The sequence below is a fragment of the Lepisma saccharinum genome, chromosome 1 (genome assembly GCF_977018435.1).
Source record: "Lepisma saccharinum chromosome 1, izLepSacc3.1, whole genome shotgun sequence".
NCBI lineage: Eukaryota > Metazoa > Arthropoda > Insecta > Zygentoma > Lepismatidae > Lepisma > Lepisma saccharinum.
In genome coordinates, this window is record NC_139229.1 from 210,772,265 (window position 1) to 210,798,203 (window position 25,939).

The 25,939-nt window shown below is 35.3% G+C and overlaps 2 protein-coding genes across 4 annotated transcripts in view; both read right to left on the reverse strand.

The window, feature by feature from the left end:
* LOC145988688 (uncharacterized) overlaps positions 1–5,844 on the reverse strand; it is a 26,927-nt gene extending 21,083 nt beyond the window's left edge. The window contains exon 1 of the mRNA XM_083123770.1: positions 5,766–5,844. Within this exon, the coding sequence (XP_082979896.1) occupies positions 5,766–5,844 (79 nt within the window). The remainder of the gene's footprint in view (positions 1–5,765) is intronic.
* The window catches only part of LOC145978877 (uncharacterized), a 34,028-nt gene continuing 8,637 nt past the window's right edge, over positions 549–25,939 (reverse strand). Inside the window, exons 3-6 of one of the 3 annotated variants that reach the window (XM_083111789.1) lie at positions 23,436–23,645; positions 17,944–18,333; positions 12,882–13,078; positions 549–8,064 (exon numbers count right to left, since the gene is read on the reverse strand). In XM_083111789.1, coding sequence (XP_082967915.1) covers positions 7,122–8,064; positions 12,882–13,078; positions 17,944–18,333; positions 23,436–23,645 — 1,740 coding nt within the window. In that variant the 3' untranslated portion in view covers positions 549–7,121. Of the gene's footprint in view, positions 8,065–12,877; positions 13,079–17,943; positions 18,334–23,435; positions 23,646–25,939 lie in introns of all 3 variants that reach the window. The other 2 variants (XM_083111807.1, XM_083111797.1) reach the window with 2 other exon arrangements.

The following is a 25,939-nucleotide window of genomic DNA, read 5'->3' on the forward strand; positions in this document are numbered from 1 at the left end:
AACAACAAGTTATGTTCCAACTATGTAAAAGAAAACTAAAAATGCGCTTAAACTTAAATATGGTAATTTTTCATGTCTGTGAAGAAAATTCATGCAGAACACCTGGTGACAAAAATTTCATCTACATAGTTTCTGAGGCTTCCCTGATGGCATAGTGGTAACGTCGACGCCTTGTAATCAAGGGGTCCTGGGTTAGACACCTGGTGGAGGCACATAGCACAGTGGTCCAGTCCCGATTAGCCGATCAATAGTTTCTGCAGTTTGATAAGAATTTCTTTCCAAATTTCTGATACAAACACAAAGATTGTGAAATGGCAGACCATGTTTTAAATAAATGTTCTGTGGATCATGAAGAAATGACAATTGATTGCAACTGTTAATCTACATAAATTTATGAATATAAAGAAAACAAATTCTGCACATAATTTTCTCTTGAATCTCTTCTACCTTTCCTTCTGTGCCACTACCTTAGCCAAGATCAAATTGTTTAATGTGGAAGGAAGTAATTGTTTATTTTAAAAAAAGAACAGCATTATTGTAAATAAAATTATTTTATTTCAAAATAAATCCTTGATAGCTCAAGTATATATGTGTGTTTAAATAATAAAAGACAAACTAATCTCCATCATGAAATTTCATCATATAAGTATTGCTACAGAACCAAATCTCATGTATACGCTAATGCACAACTATTCTTTTAAAGTCCATGCTTTTTCCTCTTGATGGTAATTTTGATGTGCAGTAATCTGAGCAATGGTAAAATGTATGGCTGGCTACCCCCAGAACCCTTTCTTTTTTATAGTAATGCCAGTACTTGTGCATGCTAATGCTTACACATTATAGACATTTAAAATTCTTTAATTTCAAGGGTTGTAAATAAAAGCCTTTGTCAAAAATACAAATGAAAGGTAGCCCTTACACATTACAGAAACTTAAAATTTGTTAATTTTAAGAGTTGTAAAGAAGACCTTTGTCAAAAATACAAATGAAAGGAAGCACTTTATTTCTTTGTTGGTGTGCAATTCCCCCCCCCCTCTTGTTATTTGCACACACACACTGCAAACTTATAATTTATTTTTGAGTTTTGTGCAGGTGTGAAATACTGATAAAGACTTGTACACAATAACAATGACATAAAACGTATTGATTCGCACACATATAAATATTACACATCCAGGAAACAACATTTATGAGTACAAAAAAATTGGTACAGTAAGATTTCAAATTTTGAATTTGTCATCACACACATTTTATCATAGTTCTAGTAATTCAGTTCCATGGCTTTTGTCAGCAACATTTTGATTGTCTAGTGTAGCTGAAAAACAAAGGTCACATTCTTATGAAAAGTTGTCAAATGCCGGTGTTTGCTAATAATGAACTGTTCACACTTGTATGTATGTTTTATTCCTGATGACCAACATTTCTTCCTAGTTTTCAAAGACTGTTTCAGGCTAACAAAATATATCAAGGTACACACATTTACATTGCTACTTGACAAACAAGCACAACATTATTACTTTGTAATTTGGAAACTATTGCATCCACTCTGCTCCACTAACATGCCTTTTCTCTCCTGCTGATGCATCCTTAGTACAAGAATAACAAACACCAGGTGATGTACTTGCACCACCAACATTAAGAATTCTGAATAAAGTCTTATCCACTTTAATATTTTTTGGACCCAGAGTTAGTCCTAAGAAATGTCAGATATAAGCAATGAAAACAGCAAAAGAAGATTGTAATGATGAAAAGTAAACAAATGTATATTTCTATTCTATGAATGAGCATTTTTCGTATTTAACAGCATCCAAACAATATCACAATGTGAAATTTCTGCTTGGCATATTACACACACACAAGAAATTTAAATACATGACACTATGTATCCTCTCGACTGATACTCCATGAACAGCTATTATGAAGACTAGGCATTGTGTGGAAGTAAATGAACTCCTGTCAATAACTGCAACTACGTAAGAATATGTTTTGGCAGTACATTTATTTTTTGTGACACAATGGTTATGAGGTCAGGTACAAGAGACAATAACTTTGCCTCAAAACTACACAATTCAAAAGCTGGTGAAAGCAAGGTGAAATGTAAGAAATATAGAAAAGGAGAGTTGATGGGACAGTAGCTTCCCAACTACATAGGCGAGTATAATCATGATTATTGTTGACCTGTAAACTTCTGCTATCAAACTGCAGACCATATCCACGGAGTACAGAATATACTCCCGCTACTGATGAAAATGTATTTGTTGGAAACACTGCATTTACTGCCACTTTATTTTTTAAATATAATCTATGCATAAATAAAATATTAGTTGGTGTAGTTACACATTGGAAATAACCAGAATTAATTTCATTTTTTGATTTGAAAAGCAAATTAGCAACAAAATGCTTGTAATTTGATACCTTTAAAAATGTTCATATTTATGCCCATAACACACTTTTTTTTTCTCAAATTTGGCACAATATACCAATATGCTTTGAACACCAGGAAGTTCTAAATGGTTTGTTAATCTGCATAAATGCTTTAGATCACCTGATCAAATTCAGTTTTCTGCTAAAACCATAGTTATTCATGTAACGAGCAACCTTTGCAAAATGAGAGAAAAAATTGATATAAACTGGCCTTGTGTTGGCCAAAAGTCCAGCCGAGTCTTAAGGAATAGTATGTTAATGTATGTTACATTCCCTGTGCATAGGTGTGTCTTAACCAGATAAGGTAATATTTTGTTCTGGTAGCATAGCTATAGTGAATTAACCTTCCTTGATGCACATCTAAATATATTTAGGTTTTGTTCGATAGATGCAGCTTGCAGGCTATATTCCCACCTTCAATGTTCATTTGTTTCGGATAACATTTGCTAGGCATATGACTCACTTGAATAACATAAAAAAAAAAAAAACTTGCAAAGAATGATCCTTCGATACCATGAAAGTTATTCATCATTTATCATCGTGGAGGTAAGTTTGAAATCAGTTTTCAAAAAGACCAGCACAAAATAGCATTTGTATACATAAATGCAACATAATATTTACTAGAAAATTAAATAATTCTTAAGATTGAACAATAATATCTTCACAGCAACTATTCATTCACTGTCAACATTTCTTCATATACTGATATGCTATAAAAATCTGACATAAACAATGACTATACATATAAAAACATGAATAAATATGTTGTACAACTGAATGGAAAATCCAAGCTCTTTGCTATAATCTAGTTTGCATCTCTGTATACACAAGTACTTAAAAAAATTAATGATAATAAAAAAGGTAGAAATATTAAGAGCAAAACTGTTATAACACCCCATGTAGGTATTAAATGCAATTTTAGTGTAACAATGGAAGTGTACTAATTACACAACCACACCCAAAATACCTACCAAGAATGTGTGGAGCCGAACTTTATTTCAATGCTGTACAAAGAGTGAAAGATATAATTGACTATGGTAAATCCATCATGCATGGCATCAATGGCAAGAAGGAAATTTACTACCTGCACAGCAATAAAAATAATGAAAGGACAAAGGTTTCACAAGCCAAAAACATTGTACGTTAATGAAAATAAGCAGAACTGAACAAAACAGCTAAGATATTGAAAAAAGGAGGGTACATAATATTTTACCAATTTTGATGCATTTTCAATTGCATTTCTTTACATATTTAGTTTGTATTATTTTATCAGGTATTTGAACAAAAACATAATCACAGTTCACGTCATCCATAAAAATGTTACAGCGCTGAGAAGCAGGGGGAAAAAGAACATGAAATACTATATTTTGTAGTAATTCTTGAAGCTTTCCTGGCAGCGAATGATGAAGAAGTTCTCTCGGGATATCAGCCAGGGTGATTTCTGGATAGGTTTCTGAGCTTTCGAGAGCTAACGTAATCTAGTCACGGGACTAGAACTGGACCCACCCTAGTTAGCGATAGTTAGGGACATTGAATTTTCGCGATGCGCGAAATCACGAAATGTGAAAAAAAGATGCAATTTTGAACATTCTGCACGTAACTACACCCCCAATGATGAAATATGCATGAGTTTTATTCGTGAAGTAATGCGAAATGTGTGCTTTTCCACGAAATGAATGAAAACCGTGAAATATCATCAAATTAAGTAGAAAACACGCAAAAACCGGCAATCGAGGTTGTGCGCGCAAACTGTCGATTTGTAACGAAACGTTTGCCTAAAGTTTCCTACCACTTCCAGCTGAAGAACGTTTTATCTTCGATCACATCAAGAAGACGATGCAAATTGGGATTTCCCATACACATAATCTCAGTTCGAAAACTTCGCTCCCTGTCAAGCTGCATTCCTTTCTTCGCCCGAATATGCATTTTAGAAATGAAGTGATTTTGTGTTGATGTTTTCTTTTTGGTTGGACAGCTAAGTACTTGTGTATGTGTACAGTATATAAAAATGAAGAAATAGTTTATCAATTTATAGCTCTTTTGTATGTTGTTTCCTCTCATGATGAAAAAGTGTGTGCCAATTTTTTTTTCCCACCGCTGGTATATACCGCTGATCTAACATTTTATTTACAGCTCTCCTCAGTTTTTATTCACCATAAATTTGTGTCCCTAGCGATAGTCGACTGGGAGCGTGGACGTCGTAGAGACGGCACCTGATTGGCCCGCCACCTGCACCGTACCCCTCCCACATCAAATACATAAAACCGTATTCCAACTTTTCTCTGCACTTCAATCCCTGAAGATGAGTGTGACGTTCGCTATCAAAAGCTCAGAAGCCTATCCAGAAATCATCCTGGCTGATATCCCGAGAGAACTTCTTCAGTATATTTTGTGTTGCTCAATTTACCTTGAATATGGTTCAGAGAATGCTATTCCTCTTTCTCACTCCAATATATAGAACGTTACAAACAAGATGTTTGTGAAACAACGCCAGTTTTAGTATCTCTTTGTGTCTAATGCATTTTCAAACATAAGATGTAAGGTATCAACTGTTTGAAAATTTTAAAATATCGACTCAGAGGGAGAGAGAGAAACCAGCATTTTCCAAAGAACACAATCTTCCTTCGCAACTTACTAACATGGCAGATACATATAATAAAAATATTGGAACTACTAAAAAGAAACTAATACCAGAATAACAAACTGCTTTGCTTTTCCATTCAAACTAACAATACTGTTTTGTATAGTTCTCTCTTTATTCCACATGCTGCACAGAATATCATCTAATCTGTCGTAAATTACGAGAAACCTAATGCAACAGCACAAAAAACACTTTCTTACATTTTGAAAGAAGTTAAATCTTGTGTTAAAGGTACAGTCATGGTCACTTCCAGGTTGTAACGATCAAATTGAAAGCTAATGGGATTGTTACAACCCAGAAGAGTTCATGACCGTACACAGATCTACCACCTCCAAGATAAAGAACAATCTCCTGTTGTGATTTAGAATGATTCAATCATTGTTTTTATTAGGGATGAGCCCACATGAAATTTTTGCCGAAACAAATAAAGTGTCGATGTGAAATTTACTGATTACCAATATGCTACATTTCCAATATAAAGTTATAAATGTTACTTGAAGAACTTTAATTCATTCATCTTCTTAATTAATTAATTGTTGCATAAGTAGCAAGTTCACTGCAATGTATTTTGCATTAAAAAGAAACGGCATAAAACTTAGGGGTGAACCAATATGAAATTTTAGCCAATAACAATAAAGTTAATTATTTAATTAATCAAGTGTTGGCGCAACCTACTGACTGCCGCCTTACTCCCACCTACTGAGGTTGGCGATCATGTAAACAGTCACGGGGTGACGTGTGGTCAGCATGACAAACCCCCAGTTGTTGTAAGTTTCCATGATCTCTATTCATTCATAGTTCCCCAATTTCCTCATGATGCCAAGTGGCCACCGGTCCCATACAGAGGCCAAAATCTCACGAGGAAAGCTGTTACACTTTCCCCAGGAAACTCAAACCTGTGCACGTCCCATAGCCAGACCCCCAAGTCGATACCAATAAAGTACAGATAAAAAATTTACCGAAAACCAATATTCTACCAATCCGATATAAAATTCCAAATGGCCCTTGAAGGACCTGAACCTCTTTAATAAATATATGTTACCAGGTGACTGCAATGCAAAAGGAACTGCGTATTTAGACATTTACTTTTAAAAAAGTAGGAAATTGACATTATATGTTTATATCTACAACAAAATGGCAGAATATTGCACTAAATTATAAGATATTTATGGATATATCGAATCAGTAAAATTATTAGCTGATATCAATAGAGTACATATTAATTTGTCCCATCTCTAATAAAATATGACAGTGGAAGCATTTTTTACTCAATTACATGCCATTAGTAGATACATTGCACAGTTTGGTATTATTATCAGTAATTTTGTTGATAAACCAATATGTCTATCAATTGATACCAATAGAGTACAAACTGATCTGTCCCTTCCCTAGATTCTAACTTTCTCCATTTTTACTTTGATGGTACTAGCACAACATGGGACATAAAAAGTTTCTTTTTTAAATTTTGCTGTTTTTTTCCATTCTGTTCCTAGTAATCTACGACAGGAAAAAAAACAAAAAAAAATATTTCATTCAAAAATTGGCGATATAAAATCTACATGGCACAGAAATAATAGCTGTACAGTTTGTATAATAATGCCCTCAGGTTATATGACTACATATATATCACAAAAGTATAATTATAAAAAACAACCATGAAAATACAAAAAATATAATAACAACTGCAATTTTTAAAGTAAGAACATATCACAAACTAAAAGAGGGTATTGTTTTAGGGAGAATAACTTCACACATAATGTGTAAAGAAATATAGTGTTAAAATCAAACCTTATGTTTTTATTATGCAAATAAACAACTAAAATACTTGTTCGATTTGGATTATCTACTCTTAGTGTTTCAATTTTCAAGTATCGCTTGCATTCTTATAATAAGTACAGTGTGGTGATAGTGTTAGTGAGAGCATTTAGGATGCCTTGTATAAGTGTTTTATTTGGTATGTTCTTGTTTCACTTGCTTCTTAAACACTGAATTTTTCTATCAAGCTCTCTCCAATCACACACACCCTCCTCTTTTGAGTTCAAAAAGTCAGTGACTACTAAGCCCAAGCCTCTGTTCCGTGTTGCGACGGGTGTTTTAGTAATATGTGTCTTTCCAGTTCATTATTAGATTGAAATATTTTGTGGCAAATGCTACATGAATATGATGTTCCATTTCTCGTGTGTTCCACCAAGTGTTCCTTCAAGAAAGCATTTGATGGAAATTTTATCATACAAATATGACATAGTAATCCATTTTTCCTGATTACTTCAATAAAATTATCAATGTCCTCTTGATTACTAACCGTATGTTCCTTCTGCAAATGAATTTGCATATCACCTCTATCCGAAGTTTTCTTCCTACACATAGCACACTTGTACAATACACCTTGGCTCAGTAACACTGGCAAATTAGATCCTTCATTGTAGATTGGTCGATCAAATCTATGTGGAGAGGTTTCAACACCCAAATTTGATACTATTTTTCCCAAGTCATGTGAATGTGAAGACATGCTATTTTCTGGATAATTTTTTACAACTGGGATGCACGAACTTGAAGTGGATGTATGTTCTTGAATCATGCTCTGATGTTCGATTTCCTGGTTCGCATTACAATTTGCTGCAGTTTCGTAATGTAATCTAGCCCTTTTTGTGTGTGGTATATCTGCAATATATAAGTTGTGTTGCTCTGTAATATGTTCCATCAACATACCCCTACTCTCAAATTGTAAATTACATAAAGCACATTCATTTTCACCAACTGCAACTTCTTGCTTAAAAATTGCAGCTTCTGCACTCGTAGCATTGGTCGGGTTATTATATACCAAGGTTCTACAAATGGGTGATGGCAGAGATGAATTAGAGGATGACACGGCAGACATGTGGGGTTGGTGACTTGAGTTGATACGTGAAGTTTTCTCCTGATTGTTCTCCACAGGAAAATAGTCACTATTCTGTACGTTGGACATCATGCCATTGGCTACATTGCTGCTGGCTTCACAACTGAAAACAGAATGATGAAAAAGGAATATTGGCTTCCATATACAACTTGACTTAACTGGGAACAATTTTACAGAAATAATAAGTTTGCTTTATATTCCTTAACTAGGACTCAGGATAATAATATTTCTTAATGGTGTATCAACGAAATGAATAATTCTAAAAACATCAAGGGAGATATGTTTATTGTTGCACAAATACTTCAAAACAATAAAATCACGTTACATAAACAAGCACTATATTTCTCACGTAACATTTATAACATTGTCAATTCCAGAAAAGTAGTGCTTCTTTATGCAACACATACGAGATTATTGATTCGAAAAATAGGGCTCAAACTGAAAACCTTTAAAAATATTGATCCAATGATGAATATAAATATTGAGGAATTCAATATGAAAAATAAAATAGTACTTGAGCTGATATGTGATAGGGTTCTTGCTATAAAACCATAATGTTTAGGCATCATTTCAAGTCCTCAGATTTCGCAAGGAGTTTAAAACATTAAAAGGGTTAAAAGCAAAAATGTTTAAAAAGGTTAAAATAGCAAGGTTGGAAATTGGCAGAAAACAGCAAACTGCTGCCAATCTCCATCTTTCCTCTTCGCTTTTTAAATATTTCACCACATATTTAGTGAGTCAGGAAAACCTGGGCAAATATGGCAGAAATGTTAATTTTTGAACAAGAATCACTCGTAAGTACTTTTATTTTTTGTATTGAGAAACAGTGGGTATGCAAACATTCCAGAAAGTGACCCATAAAGTTCAATTAGATATTAAACTGTAAGCTCCAATTTTCATAAATGACAAATGAGGCATGGTACTTGAAAAGTACTTAAGAAAGGTGTGTGTGTGTGTGTGGGGGGGGATGCAATTAAGTGCTCTTTTTCTTTCTATTCGCAGGTACCTGCAATGGCAGCAAGTCTTCTATTCTTTCTTATCTCTGTCGCTACCTCTGAAAAAATGTCTGCTTTCTTCCTTTCTACCTGACCCAAAGTAAAAGATTAATTTTTTGTTGTACACTTTTGAGAAATTAAATGACAAAAGGCACAAAATTACAACAAATGAGCAAAATGCAATAATGAACTCCTAAAAAAAAAAGGTTTCCTGTATCTAACTCAAGAGAAACTGGCCATGGATGTCAGTAGGTTATTTTCACAAAGAGGGGAGGGGAGGAGGGATGTGTTGGTATTGGAAAGTATTGATTGGATTTTATTTAACCAATACTGACCAATACCTTTCCGGCATTTTCATTGTTTGCGGGGCTCTGCATAAATGTCACATGACACATTCACGGAGTCTAATTATCCTGCAAGTTATGCAAAATCAGTCTCCACTGATTTAATACGATATTATATGAAAAAAACTGTATATTTTGAAAAACTCAACAGGTATTTTTATTCTGATGTAATTTGTAAACATTTTAAAGCAAAACTCTGGTAAATTAATGCTTATAATTGCAGTAGAATACTCACCCACTAATATTAATCACTATTTTGAACGCTTTCGGTGGAAATCAGAAAGAGTATTGGTATCAGTTCAAAGCAGTATCGGCTCAGCTTTAATATGTATGGAAAAGAGAGAGAGGGAGTGAGAGTGAGTGAATGCTTGCATGTGTGTCTTGTTGTTTACACACTTATGCAACAATCAATAAAAATTCTCCAAAGCAAAAGGTTAATTTGCACATTACCACACAGATTGTACTATGATTGATTGATTTCTTTTTGCTTTATTTTACTTCACTTTTGTGCCACTTTTGGCTCATTTTCGAAGATGGGGATGAGTGATGACATGATGAAATTGATGATGGACACTCACAAACATCCATGCCCAAGCCAGGATTCGAACCCGGGATCCCTGGCATTGTAGCACGATGTGCTAACCACTCCCCCACGGGAGCCAGCATATTGTTTGCTTGAGTGAGGAAAGTTTTTCTTCTACATGAATTATTAACATTTACACAAAATACATTATGTTCACCTACGTCTCATAAAAATCTTACTCTCCCAGTGATTGATCAACAAAAGAATACCACAGATATTTCTAATTACAGTGGAACCTCGATTATGCATTTTTCAGGGGACAAGCTCAAAATACTTAAAATGCAGGAAAATGTAAAACTGAGGAATGTTTTGTAATGTTTTTCTATGTTGGGACCATCAAGATTGAATGTATAATGTGGGAAAATGTACAACCAGGGAATGTAAATTATGCAATTTACAGCATCCCATGCAGTTACAATTTCTCAAACTTGACTTGGTTTCTGTATCTACTGAATATGCTGGGCACATTGAGCTTGAACCCTGTGTTTAGGCACACACAGAAGATGTGCAAGGGTCAGTCAAATGAAAGTGAGACAATATTCCCCCTTGGTCGAATTGTCTTGTCCAGCAACTTGGGATATCTGGTGAATCAAGCAATAACCTGCAAGGCTGCATGCTGCGCTGCAAAAGTACTCCATGATAAACAAAGGTCTCAATCGCAATTGACACTTCGTGGCCATTGCAGGGTGGTTAATTTAGTAGTTGCAGGACAATGCTAGGCAACATACAGCTAATATGCAAACTCTCACGAGGTTCTGTTGGGAAACCCTGCAACACCTTCTATAAAGTTCGGACGTTTCGAGATGTGACTTTCAAGTATTTGGTGAACTAAAAAGGAAGCTGAAAGGGTGCTTATTTGTTTTGGATCCTGACGTACGGGTGGCATAAATTATAACCCAGCTACCAAAGGACTTCTATGAGGATGGTACCACTAGGTTAACACCACTTGGGACAAGTGTCTTAATAGTGGGATTCAAATTTCTTGCTTGTTTTCCATTTAAACATAGTTTCTCTTACTTTCAGTTGCCTCGCCCTTTACTATGTGGAAATGTAAGAGGAAGACGCAGGCTCAACCTGGACATGGTGTGCCAGAGACCCAGGTTCGAGTCCTGGTTCAGCCTGCCATACTTGGCTTAATTTTCTAAACAGTAATGTGTTGAATTCCCATGAAAATAAAAGACCTTGAATGGGTACATTTATAACCATAAAAGAACTGTTACGTTGGATTGGTTATGTAAGGGGCGTGGCTATGGAGTACGAAAAGGTGAAAGGAGAGCAAGCCTCTAGAAGGAAGGTCACTTTCTACTGATTAGCAGAGGGTAGCACACTTAAAGTTGAGTTTCTCGTAAGTGTAAAAAAGGGACGACTTGAAATCGAACAAAGCAATGATGTCATTGTAGTAGTTTAATATATATATATATTATTTTTGCCTCACCGATGGCACAGTGGTAGCACCTTGTAATCAAGGGTCCCGAGTTCGATACCCGGTGGAGGCACATAGTGGTTCGGATCCTGCTTTAAACTGTAATTGATTAAATTTTGTTAATTCACACACTATTTGTTCTGTTTTAAGCTAGTTCCTCTGACATATTAAATACAAAAAAACAGAATCATTATCAGGGTTGCTACTATTTTTTGATTATGAAATTCCATGATATTTGAAGGTTTTCCAGTCAAAAAATGAAATTTTTCCAGACATGTATATCATCAGGATTTTTGCTTTTGAACCTTGTGTTTTTTCAATTAAATATATAATTATTATATAATATTCGTTAATTATTATGAATATTCACTTTCACAACTTTGTTTAAGCAAATTTCATTCTACACACACACAAGAACATGTAAAAATTTGAAGAGTAAAATGTAAAATTACAATCTGCATCAAAGGTATTGGGTGCTTGCTACAATCATGTGCATCTAGCCTCCAGGCTAAGGTAACAGAGGTACATTATTTCACCATAACAGATCTCCACAATATAAAAACAACAGAAAAAGTTCACAAATCATACACAAGTTTTAATTTTATTACAGATTTATAGTGTTGTAGAAAATACTGCTTTTTTGCTTACATTTATAAGTACACAGCATCTGGAGAAATTTTGTTGCATATAGGAATTTTATAGGAAATGTCAACAAGACTAAGATCTACAAAATAATAGATGATAACCTCATCTTCACCAACCTTTCCGATAATTATGATCATATTGTCAATGTACTTTTGTTATAAATCAGATATCTGGACTGCAAGTTCTACTTTGATATTTTTTCTAATATCTAGTATTATAAAAGTGAAAATTTATTACAGAAATTCGAAGGAACCATAATTTTGCACAAGACTGAGAATCATAAGAATGAAGGAAACAAGTTTCTAAACTGAATATTTTTTGGGAGTGGAATCAAAAGAACTGAATCCAAAAGTGGAAATGAACTGATTGTTCATTTTGCAACTTTTTCTCTTGCAGACTCCAAAATGCACGTAAATTCCAGACGATCTGCAAAATTCCCTGACATTTCCCTGATTTTTACCTGACATGCCAAATTCCCTTACATTTCCCTGTTTTCCAGGTTTTCCAGATGCATAGGAACCCTGATTATGTAAAGATTTAATTGTATCATTTGGTTTCTATAATTTTGTTTGTGGAATAAGTCAGTAAGTCATTTGCAGTTTAAATTCTTTATTCACACTGTGTATGTTGTCTAAAGCCCATCAGGCAAAATGTCAAATAAACCTCATATTAATTTAGCCTTTCTGCAAACTTACAATTTTACAGCTTAAATCTCAAACCTTTTATTACTAGTCTTCTTCCACTATCATAGTTCAGTTAATTTCTCTGCTTCGCTATTGGACTGACTTCAGCTGTATTCCTTGTACCCTCCTTTAAAGAGGAATATTGCTAAAATTAAATAACACTAAAGGTCATACAATTAGAAGCTGGTCATACATTGCATCATGATATGCCAGATTAAGTAAATAAATGTTGGCAGCAATTACCTACCCATTTACTTCCGACGTAGTAAAGTTTGGAAAGTCTATACCAACTGGTTCTGCTTTCACATTAAAAAGTGATGGATTTCTGTTTCTTCCGAATGACATCATTGCCCTAAGGGTAGCAGGTTTTTCACTTTCTTCTGGTTCGATAATGCAGCAGTCATCATCATCCGACTCATTTTCACTTTCACCATGTATCGACACCTGTAAAGTAGAAGCATTGGTTTTAGAACTAAATATAGAATTTCTATACATCTAGTGTTATGTTCAAAACTTATATTGCAACAACATTTTGAGGGCCAGGTTCTACATTAGGAGAAGCAACTCTCATTACTGCAGTCATCTGGCATTCTTCTGCTTCTTTCAACATTTTTACCAAACCTTTCTGAAATCTACAAAACGTTCTCTTTCCTCAGATATATGTTATATTTTATATATATTTTCTCACAATTATGAATGTTTTTCTATAACAATTGTCTGCAAGAAAAACAATTACAACATTCATCATAATAGAAGTTACTGAAGGTGTCTTTTCAACAATGAAGAAGAACAAACATTTTAAATATACAATTTCATCTTCAGAATTGAAATCATCACCAACTTCAAAATTCAAAGTGGAATGCTCATGAAGAATTTTCACAATGTGACCTGCATCTAAAGTTCATAAGTTTTTAGCTACGTGTGCTGTCGATCAATGTGTTAATTATGATGAACTGAAAAAATCATCCATTTTGCTTGAGTGGGAAGACATTGTTTGTTTGACAACACGAGTATTTCCACGCTATTAAAAAGTATCGGCATGAGAAGAAACATGTCTACATCTCGACCAAAATAGTTTAATAGAATTATGTAATTGCAAAACTATTGAAAATATATATAACAGTGAAAGCAAACAAAAATTCACATCAATTCTCTAGAAGGAATTCTAAACTCATGTAATTTTTCCGATTTTGGAAAATGTATCACAGCTGTTTTTCGAAAGATGAAAACTTGAAAAAATCTGCCCCGACGGCAGCCAAAGGTCAAACCAAGTCTTATGTTTTGCTATATGTTTTCTTTTCTTGATGTCAGGAAAACTGGTCAAAAAGGCAAAGAAGAGGGGGATACTAACCCCCAAGAATATATGAGGGATGTTCAAGTCAAACTGGGGCTTCTGATTCTTCAAATGAGCAGAAAACACTCCCACGTATATAAAATACTTTACTTATGAGCGGAAAATGTCTATCACTGCATGGAGCACTAACATCACAGGCAATTCATAATTGGGAAAAGACACACACGGTAGTATATAAATACGGAGAAACTAGTACTCACTTATCCGCGAAATTGTTTCTTCTTCGTTCTACCAATTTCAGTGGCCACTGCCATCATCTTCGTTGGAACTTGCTGTACTGTAACAGGAAGATAGAACGAAGAAAAAACAGTTTTGCGGATAAGTGAGTCCTAGTTTCTCTGTATTTATCACAGGCAACATGTTAACCCTTAGATGCCAAGGCTGATTTTCCAGGTATTTGCACTAACGTCGAGCATGTTTTCAGCGGGAAATTTTAAATTCTGCATGCTTCTAAATAGAGTTGTTTTTTCCCCCCATGGCTTTTTTGGTTGGGCTATTTTCAGCATTTTTCACAAGTGTGTCTCAAATCAATGAGAATACATGAGATGACAGTATTTTTCCTGTTCCAGAGTTTTCGTTTATCTCTTTACTGTAAAACAGACAAAAATTTCTAAATATAAAATACAATTTACAATATGAAATTCGTAGCTAGACATAAACAGTGTTTTCAAAAAAGAATGGCCAGTTCTTTCCAAGTGTTATCTTCATTTTTCAGTAGGCTTATTAAGTATATTTATGTACTAGTATAAACATATTCACATAACTAGAGTAGTTTTGTATGTGTTTTTAATAGAACCTAATGGTATATGATTTACAATGTTTCAATTTGTTATACAAACATATACATGAAGCAAAAACCAAAATACTGCTCTACCTTTTGAAAATCTAGTACAATATCAAATCTCATTGTATTAAATTTTGTGTTCAGTAAAATATATTTGTATTCAGGTTTTCCAGTACACAGTCCAGTGTTCATAGATGAATTATGTAGAGACTTGCTGTCAAATATAAAATTAGATTTAAATTAGTCATCAATCCCTGTGTGCAACAGACCTTTTGTGGCCTGAAAATCTAGTACAATATCAAATCTCATTGTATTAAATTTTGTGTTCAGTAAAATATATTTGTATTCAGGTTTTCCAGTACATCACGTTTAATTTGGTTAAATGACCGCTAAAGCTAGTCACGGAGCAACTAGTGATGTATTTTGACTGCTTGTTGCAGTGGTTTTCAACCTTTGAGAGGCCACAGCCCAGTAAATTTATTTCTTACAAGTCGATTCCCTGATCCCAACAATTTCACTCATAAATACATTTCTGATCTTTTAAGTTTATATGGAAATTAATATTCACCCTCAACTAATATTAACATATCAACTATGGTATAATCATAGTTCAATTATGTAGAGACTTGCTGTCAAATATAAAATTAGATTTAAATTAGTCATCAATCCCTGTGTGCAACAGACCTTTTGTGGCCCGGTGGTTCAAAAACACTGGCACTAAAACTGAAGCAGAAGCATAAGATTGGCTGCAAATGACAAAAAAAAATCTATATAAAAATCGGGCTAATTTGGACTGGACCTACAGTTTGAAATGAGATCTGAAGCACTCTGCCTCCACTGAGGATTAAACCGTAGGCCCCTTCATTATTACAAGGCAACAGCATACTTTATTCCACTCCAGAGGCCCATTCATGATTATAAAAGGAACCTTCCGTCAAAAAGCCGGCCTTTTTCCAACAACAGTACCTGCAATTTGTTCTCTGTGATTTACAGGCTAAATTAAATCTTAATCTCTGATGAAGTAGCTAACAATTTTGTTAAGTATAGAGAACATTCAGACCGAAGCAACACATGACAGTGGGGGTGTCACATTGAAGTGACAAGTGACAGGGGTCCCTTCAGTCTGTAAGCAAGCATCCACCATGCATGCACAAACAAGACCGAAGCAACATGATGCGTGCAATTGAAGGAGCTTTCAGACTGAAGTCATAGATGACAAGCAACACAGTCCCCTTCAGTATAAAGCAAAACTTTCACCGTGCATGCAACAACAGTCTGAAAGTTCCATGAGAAAAAAAGTACAGGCTAAGTGACATGCGACACTTGCAGCTTATGTTGCTTCAGTTCGAAAGGTTGGTTTCCAAGAGTCAGTGTCTCTTCAGTCTCAAATCTCTGTTAAACAGGATATATACACACATTCACTTTATATACTTTCGGCATATGTGTTGTGAACAGTAAGAATTTTGAATTGTACAGAAATATAGAATATTTTGATATTAGGAATTGTATCATATTTTATGACATCAACATTTAAATTGACACACAAACATGTAAAAGCTTGTTTAAGTCCATTCCATGGTCAGATGTGCTCATCAGGACTACACATTTAGTTTTAACCCTAGATTACCCATGCCGTACAAGAAACTTACATACCGGGGGCGGTTCACAGGCCCACACTTTTATTTTATCACCATAATTCAAGAAACCATTTTATTATTGAATCACTGCTTCCATTGCTGATTATACATGTGCAGTTATTTATTAATTATAATAAATACAAAAATTACTATCACCAGTAAAAAATAATAACCAATTATTGTATGAGTGTCTCACATATATTGTATCATTAACTAAAACTCACAAAATCCATTATAATTTTTTATTAATGCTTTTTCGTTTGTAGAAGTGGTTGTTTTTTAAATATAATAATTATAATAATTACAGTCATTATCAACCAATTGTACACTATCACTGGCATGAGTGTCTCAAATGAGATGTATTCAAAGATGGCACCTGATATGCCCACCAAGTGCATTTTGCCTCCTAATTACATTACATTTATGTTTTTATGAACAAAAGTAATACAGAAATATTTGGAACATACTAGAGAACAATGTAATTTATTTTCAAACAGTCAAAAAATCTTAAAGCAATCAACCTGACCACACTAACTGAGCGTTGCAAGTGTTACATAGGCCTACATTGTGACTTGGGCTCCACGGAAAGATCTTGAAACACTAAGGGTGATGTGGAAGAAAAAAAAATGGAAACCCCTGAGATATATAATAATGCTCATTTGGCTGGTTCTGTTTATACCCTGCTATCCATTATCATCTGTCATTTGCTGCAGTGTCGGTATTGGCCAGCAGTCACACAAAAGATTTACATAGAAGGATAGGAATCCACAACCCTCCCAACCCCACAGTGACATCTTCCCTTTCCCAAGAACTCTGGAATCAGCCCACCATGATAACAATGCTGGTTTTGAAAACGTCCATGTTCTTACCCCACGAGTTTGGGAGCAAGAATTGAAATAAATGGTTTCTTTCATTTCCATATAGTGTTGACCACCAGGCAGTTACAAGTCTTGAACGTCACATTTGGATGCAGCACTTAAGTCTTGCCTTTGATTTCGTCATCTCCTTCCCAGAAGGATACAGCATTTCTTGGAAATCTACATGAAACTTCCTCTGTTGGACCCCCAAGTCACAAGGAAGGGTGAACAAACCTTTGAAAAGGTCAAATTTTGACAAATGATTTGTGTCTCTTGGCCACTCTTCTAGCCATTTAAGATCATTGGTATCGGCGAAGAAAATTCAACCGATAGTTACTGATACCGATGTATCAGTATCAGCTCAGCCCTAGTTTCTTTACATCTTAGACTCCTCAAAAACATACAATAGAGGTCCCACCGTACCTATGTATAATAGTTCAGGAGGCAACAAAGCAAACACTAATCAACATATTAAAATTTAAAAATGATTTGAAAAGAAAAAAATATCTGAATGTGTGCCAATATCACCCTTTGACCTAGATAGGGTTAGGTTAATCTACCCGATCATACTGAACTCATAAATTAAAAATGTTCATTAAAGTCATATGTTTTCTATATGTCATGTTCACCACAGATAAGTAACTACATGATTTATTCAACATGTGACACCACCTTACCTGCTGGTCAGTATTTTGATCTATCATAGGGGTTTCATCAGTGGATGACACATCTGGTATCGACTGACGATCATCTGGTATTGACTGAAGATCTTCTGATGAAAAAGATGCTTTACGAGAATTCCTTCTGCCTCTCCCTCTCGCTCGACGAACTTGTGGTCCAATCTCCAGTTCCTCTTTTGGCATTTTCTTTATTCTGTTTTTGAAAATTCTTTCCACTACTTTGGCCATCTTCACTACATCTGATGTTTCTGCATTATATGTGTAACAATTTTTAAAGACCAAGTCAAAGTCCTCAATGCACTCCTTGGCACTCCAGTAGTAATTCCTTTCTAATCTCATACTGATAGTGCCAAAATCCATGGGTTCTTTGATGATATAATGATAATCCTATGCAGAAACAGTAATAGTAAAATTAATATTAAAAATGTAAGAATAAGAAAAATGTAAAAAAGTACTTACAAACAGGTCTGTTTGATTCTTTTAACTACTTAACAATTTGAATTTTTAAAATGTTTTAATGTTTTTGGAAAGCCTGAAGAAGGTCTAGGACATGGAGTCAAGACAGTTTGTAAGTCAGGTTAAACTTTGATAGTTCCAGTTAGAGATGGGACAGATTAATCGGTACGCTATCGGTATCGGCCGATATAGGCATATTGGTGCATCAGTAAAATTACAGATTATTTTACAGATCTGATATATCTATGAATATTTTATAATTTAATGCAAAATACTGTCATTTTGTTATATTTTTTATGGATAATCTCCATGCCCTACTTTTTTAAAAAAGTAAATGTCTAAATATGCAACTTCTTTTGTACTGCAGTCACCTTGAAACACATTTATTAAGGAGGTCAATGAACCTTTAAGGTTCTTCAAGGACCATTTGGAATTTTATATTGGACAGGTAGAATATCGGTTATCGGTATTGGTAAATTTTATATCGGCATTTTATCTCTAGTTCCAGTAAAATGTAATTACATGGCAAATTTTTTTAACTTTCTTAGTTCAACTTGGATCAAAAGGATTCAAGTTCTACTTATTACACTGTAACACTTCAGCAGCAGGCGACACATGGAGAATTTCGAATCTGCCCGTGTAGCCTTAAGAATTTGGCTTGTAGAATTGCTCACCCAGCATGCTCTGTGCCTAGTGATTAGTGGTCTCTAGCCCAAATGAAAACTATCTGGGCAACGAGCAGAATTATGCTAATTAGATAACAGGGCATTGCCTCAGAAAGGAAGTATAAAAGACTCAGGAAGCAAAAACATATGTCACACACACACACACACTTGTCTCATCCTCAGCACAAGTGATTCAGTCAAAGCCCTTACCTTCCCTCTGTGCAATCAAGGGCAAGGTTACAGACAAGGTAACCTACAAGAAATAGTGGTGGCTTACTGTAAGCAAGGCCAGAACCTTGGCCCTGAGTATCATGTGATATCAACATCCAAGATATCATCTAACAGGGTGTCTACCAAAATAAATCCAAAATTCATGACTTTTTCTTCACCTCTTTCTTAGCATTTATTTAATTGCCCCCTACTTGGGGGAAAAGTTGGAAATTAAGAAAGTATATATTTTTATTCAAAGATAAACCCCTACCATACCATATCTGTATTTGGATTTTCTCTGTCAGGGATAGTTTACGAGTAATCTTGATTTTTTTCTTTTTTATAATATTCTTGCAATTTTAACGAGAACGAGTGGACTCATGTAATAATTTTATCATTCTTTCTCTGTACCTAGTATATTATGTTTCAAATTTATAAATGACACAATATTCACAAAGAGAATTGTTATACAATACTAATTTCACAAAAATATTATAAAATTATTGCATGTAACATTATATCTATGGTCTTTCTTCTTTGTTAGACATGCTTCGAACTCTGGATTTTGCTGAAGTTCTCTAATTTAAGGTCCCACAAAATGCCTTCCTTTCCCTTTGCTGGTGAAAGATGGGGTGGGGCAATTTGTTTGAAACACACTTAAATCTTCTTCCAGTTGTGTCCCTAGCCTTTACAAATTGTTTCGTAAGGCTTAGCTTGGTGTGAAGAGGTGAAGAGGAACATCATATCTGTACATTTTTTCTCACACTTGCCAATTTTGTTCAGCCCAATTCCTTTTTGCGTAGAAGTTCTTTCTGTCACGGCAATACCACTCACAGAGAAAGCAGGTGTCGTACTTTGTGTAGCCCTGCTGCATCCTCAATATCATTGCAACTATCTTGAAGTTGCCAAATATCTTCCACTCATGCTAATTATATTTAATGGATTTCTTCTAATATCCCATAGGTTTCCTTGAGATATTAGAAGAACATATGAGATTGATTGCAGTCAGTCAGTATGTCATCAGTTTCAAAACAGGCAATAAAAACTCTTACACTTTGCCTAAATTTAGTAGCGTTTGTGCTTGGGTGGAGAAGATATTAATATACCCTGAAACCCAGCAGTTCTGCCTCTTGTTTACTTAAGCCTAAGTCAAGGTTCCGCTTGAGTTAAAAAGTATTAGATTTGTGCACTTGCTGCCTGATGCAGAGGGTTATTTTATGTGGATATTATGACAGATCCTCATTGCTACTTTTTTCACTCTCCTTGACGATCTCATTTCTTTGTCTCTATGGTACTGGAAGACTTTCAGTGTGTCACACTGGTCTTATTGCAGAGTAAACTATGCATTAATTAGATTTCCTGTTTCTAAATCCCTGTGTATTCGTTAAGCAAAAATAACAATCGGTGACACGGGCATTTTTAACTTTCCATCATTTAATCATGCTGCACAACAGATATGTGGTGCCCACTCCTTATCCTGGTCTCCAATGTCCTGTTATGATGTAGTGAATCCTCTTCTTAAACCTTGAAAATGCAAACTCTCCACAGATGTAGCAGAAGCTATCTGCTGAACTTCGACAGGCAAAATATGACAACTTAAACACAATCTGCAAACATCTGCTTAGTATTTTGACAATAACTTGCAGGTACATCATGTAACTTAGTAGCAGAACTGCCAAAATTGGAAACATAAGCTCAGAAGCAGATGTTGCCAACTGCTAGACTGATAATTCCCTGCATTTATCACTAACTGTGAATGAGTAAAATGAGACTTATTTCTTTATAACTAAAATAACTGTGATTGATAGCGAAATTCTAATTACAGATTTGAATTTCCCACACCAAAGTGCTTCAGAAAAACTGATTTCCACATAAGGAAAAACCTTCGTAGAACAGTGTTATTAATGCATGTCAAAATTAATGTTTCAAACTTCATCCTGGATGAGGAATGGCCACATTACTTTCATATTTTTACAAAACTTCACGCACATAAGAATGAAGAAACAAAGTGAAAAAGTCTTAACCACAACTCACTACAATTTTAGATTTCCAAATATTCAATTTTATCAAATCCCAGTAAAGGTATATAGCAATGTAAATTTCTAAACTAAAAAAAAATTGCAAAAATTCTTGACCACAAGCATAATTACTTGACTTTCTTGACCTACCTGTTGATTTCTTGACTGGCAGACAACCTGTCTAAGCTTTAAATAAAGGTCTACTGACCACAAAACCTTTGCCATGGTCTGCAAGGCTTCCCCAGAATGGACAATTCACAAAAGTAACCACAAGGTTGGAAGCTCTCTCAGCTGAGCTGAGGATGATAACAAGGTCAATCCCAGTATAAATACGCCTGAGAATAGGATTCTAGAGTTCTCTAGTTCTGGTGCATCCTGAGATGATGTGAGGCTGCCCTGCTGTTCAGCTGCTCCTGTCTTAGAAGGTTAGAAGGTAAGCCCTCAATTCTCGAAGTACAAGTTATTTGGAAATTCTCTATTATTATACAGGGTGATATAAAAGTCCTTTAAGGTGAGGAGTTACAGTTACTCATGTGTGCATTTATATCAATATCATCAGAATGCTACTAAAACCAAACCTGGGCGTATGCAAGAGTATGAATTTCTCCCCATGTTGCAAGTGGAAGTGTTTTTTATGTTGATTATTAAGACAGACACGATACTTGAAAAATATGGCAAGTGAGAATTTTCAGATACCATGTATTCCTTATGGAGAAAAAGCTCAACAACTTACACTTCAAGTTGCAGCTAAGCAAATGGAAGTTTTGACTTTTCCGCTGGTCAAAAGCTTCATCAAACTGCCCTCTTTCCGTTAACAGGGTGGCTACGCTAGAACATTGATAAAATTGAAGTATCATTCCCAGTTTTCAAGGCAAACTTTCCAAAAATTCAAGGGTACAAGCACATGGTTTCTCTGTTTCAGCCTTACGTATTACCTCCTCTCACAGCCCACGTACACACACAAATATATTAGCAATATAAAGGGTCTGTGCGATTCCAAATTATCCAAAAATTCTAATTCAATTCAATTAAACGGTACATATATTTAAAATATTTAATTTAAGGTGCGGATTTTACATTTGCCATTTCACATACCCAGACTCTAAATACATCTACAAACACAAGTCACAAATGTTATGGGATATACTAATCTATGAAAAATTGTTAACTGTATAAGAATTTTAAATTCAAATTTACCTATCAACTTCAAGACATCTTGCAATAATATTCCATCTGTGACATAGATTGTTCTACAAAGGAAACTAACGAAGTAAAGGAATTGAGAGAATTCTGTTTTATTTTTCACGCAGTTTTCTTTTATTTTCCTTCCTTGGTAAAAAAATAAACCTCTGAAAAACCTGCCTCAGGGCATTAATAAATATGTATAAATTCAATGGGATTTGGATTAATAAAATTTGCAATTTTTCACGTCTACGGAGAAAAATTCATGTAGAAATCACGCATAATTCTTCTCCTTCTTTTTTGTCGCCTTCTGCTATTAAGCGTCGGGTTCGCATAATTCCCAGAGGCAATAATTCATGCATAGTTCCTGGAATTCAAAGAATTCCCAGTGAGTAGCCATCCTCGTTAATATCTTTTTCTATGCCATCGGAAGTTTGATATTCCCAAGAAAACAAATAAAATAATACTCTCATAAGTGCAATGCATTTCTCCTTACCTCCTACAGCCATCCTGGCAGTGTTGCCAAACCTGATGCGCATAAAAGAGCTAAATTTCTAAACTGACTTACAAGAAGCTAGATTTATGAAGGATGGATAAATTGTTTGCTAGGGTAATATAAATTTTAGGTGTGAAAGGGGTTGGGGTGCTGCTATTACCTTTAACTTTAAAGTAATGACAATTTATTTTCCGGCACCCATCTCAATAATCCACTGATGGTCACATGAAATCAAAAATAAAGGATTCCCGGATAACAATATTATGTCATCTCATACGGCCATAAAATAGTAGTTGGGAAGGTAAGAGGGGGTAGGTGACACAGCCAATATAACAATATCATAAGAATATGGAAAAGTTTATGTGCACACATGTTAAAAAAATTACCACATAAAGACAGGATGATTAAATATGTACAGCTATACCACAAGAGAAATTATGTACAAAATCACACTATACTTACAGGTATGCATAATTCCTCAGCATTAACAGGTTTTGCGAATGGCCATGCATTTTTGCTCTTTAGAACTGCCGTCATAACAGTATTCTGAAGGTATTGTAGCTGGTTTGTTGCTCTACCTGGAGTATGTGGGTCCGGAGAGACTGGAGGCTGGACAATACCATTTACTGGTTCTTGATGAACAACATTACTTATTGTTGATACTACTGGTTCCTGGGAAGGGCAGGAAAATTCATCTTAGCTTGAGAAATTAAGGTTAATTATTATGTTTACTATAAATTAGGAACAGGCATTTAAAACTACATGCACAGCCATTAAAATAGGTGGCTGGACAGAATTGCGTTGGTGCTCCACATGGAAAAAGCAAAGCGAGAGCAGGACAAAAGTTGCTGGTTCCCTCACACTGTGTGGCAACATCAACCAGGCTGCATTGCCTAGTTCAAGTGTCAGACCAACCTTTCTCTAGGGCATACAGTTTTCATTCCTGACCTTTCAAGCAAATACTGTCAGTTTGTATCATGTGGATTACAAAGCCCAACTCTACAACGAGATTTTTCATTCTCTTAAACCTCAGAAAACATGGAATTGAGCTCCGACATGGCAACAGCGTGAACTTCTGCCACCCACCTAATTTCTCGGCTGTATGTTTAAGAATGTTTATCAATATTAAGGGGAGCACAAGTAGTGATCCCTGTTAGTATGAAATAAAGTGACCATGCTCTCGAGACAAGGTACCACAGTAGTAATATGTAATATACACCTTCATCAAGCTAGTGTATAACAGCTAGAAAAATATACCCAAAATACCCAACCTATCACTAAAATCAAAGAATTACACTAACTCATTCTGTGACACAACAAGGGTCTTGCCCAGTGGCATGCCCAACAGAGGCACCTTGCATTTAGCCCAGAATTCCGAAAAAAAACCATCAAATGCAGGAAATTATGTCAAAATGAGGACTATTTGCAAAAAGCATACATAACCCCACCCTTTCCAAATTCCTTGGCATGCCACTGGTCTTACAGCTCTCCCTCCCACACAATTTGCAGAAATGCTAATCATGATAATTTTCACCCTACATTAACCATCAAACCTCCCTGAAAAATAATTACCCTATCCCCCCAGGCCCGTACCAGAATTTTACTTCCTGAGGGGCTTATCATTTATCAGTAGCCGCTATCTAAAGGTGAAAAAGTCAGGAGGGGGTGGGTAGGAGCTCTGAAGATGAATTTCTCAGTATATCACAATTTATTAAGCAAGATCCTCCTAAGGAATTAAAATTCATCACCACTATACACTATTTAAATTAGATATTTGTAGAATTTTGGAGGGGGACTTCAGCCCCCTGAGCCCTCCTCCTGCCTATGTGCCTGTACTTCAAAAATTCTGGAGACATGCTTGCACTCAGCAAATTTCAGATGGAAAGAAAGGGAAAATGAAGAATGTTGCACTTTACTCTGTCTGGGATGGGCAGACGATTGCAGATGCATACAACTGCTCCTGCTAGCCATGTCACAAATTTCACACATGCCTATAGTCGAAGTCAAGTTTCAAGTCCATTCTACGCATAGATAGGCTAATCAGAACTGGACCTACAGTTTGAAGTGGGATCAAACCCAGGACCTCTTGTTTTCAAGGTGACAGCATTACCACATGGCCACTGGGAAGGTCCACGTGCCTACGGTAGGTAAGAAAAAGTGCACAGATGTGAACCCATCATTGTGGAAGAATTTCCCTTTCAATGATTCTTTCATCTTGGCAAACATATTGTAGTTCTGTGGGCTTCATATCTTCCACTTGCAGTGACAATGATTCTTAACAGAGGCACCCTACAACAACTTACATTTTCACCCATAAACATTGCTGCAAATTACTATTTGGGGGGGGGGTCAACTTTCTTCCTGCACTCTGAGGCAATACTCACTGTTACATAAACACAAAGTCACCACTATATTTGCTCACATATCTCATAGTTCAATGTCGGATAATGTACACCTGAAAGTCATTTAACCCTTTTGGTGTGATGCACAGATATGGAAATATCACAGCCAATGTACCATTTAGGACCCTTTGTTTTTTTAAAAAAATCATTACTGTTATTATGTACTATACACACCTCAAATTTTGTGTACAAATACAAAATGCTAGTTTAGAACATAACTTAGGTACTTTATGTAATTTTCTTCAAGCCTCAATGTTGCAATTCCACTCAAATTACAAAACAATATATCCAGTGTTACAAGGGAGTATACAGGGGGTCTGGACCCCCCCAAATTTATTTCATCTTTTTGAAAATATTGTGGTAAATTCAGCATACTTCCCGATGAGACACTATGTAAATGTGCCGATTCTGACAATAACAACTACTAAAGTTTCACACTTAGTAGCAGGAACAGGGAGCTGAAGTCCCTCGAAACCTTGCATATGTCTAACTTAAATAGAGTATAAGGCTAATTAATTTTACTTCCTTACCAGGATTAAACATCTTGTATAATAAGCTGTAATA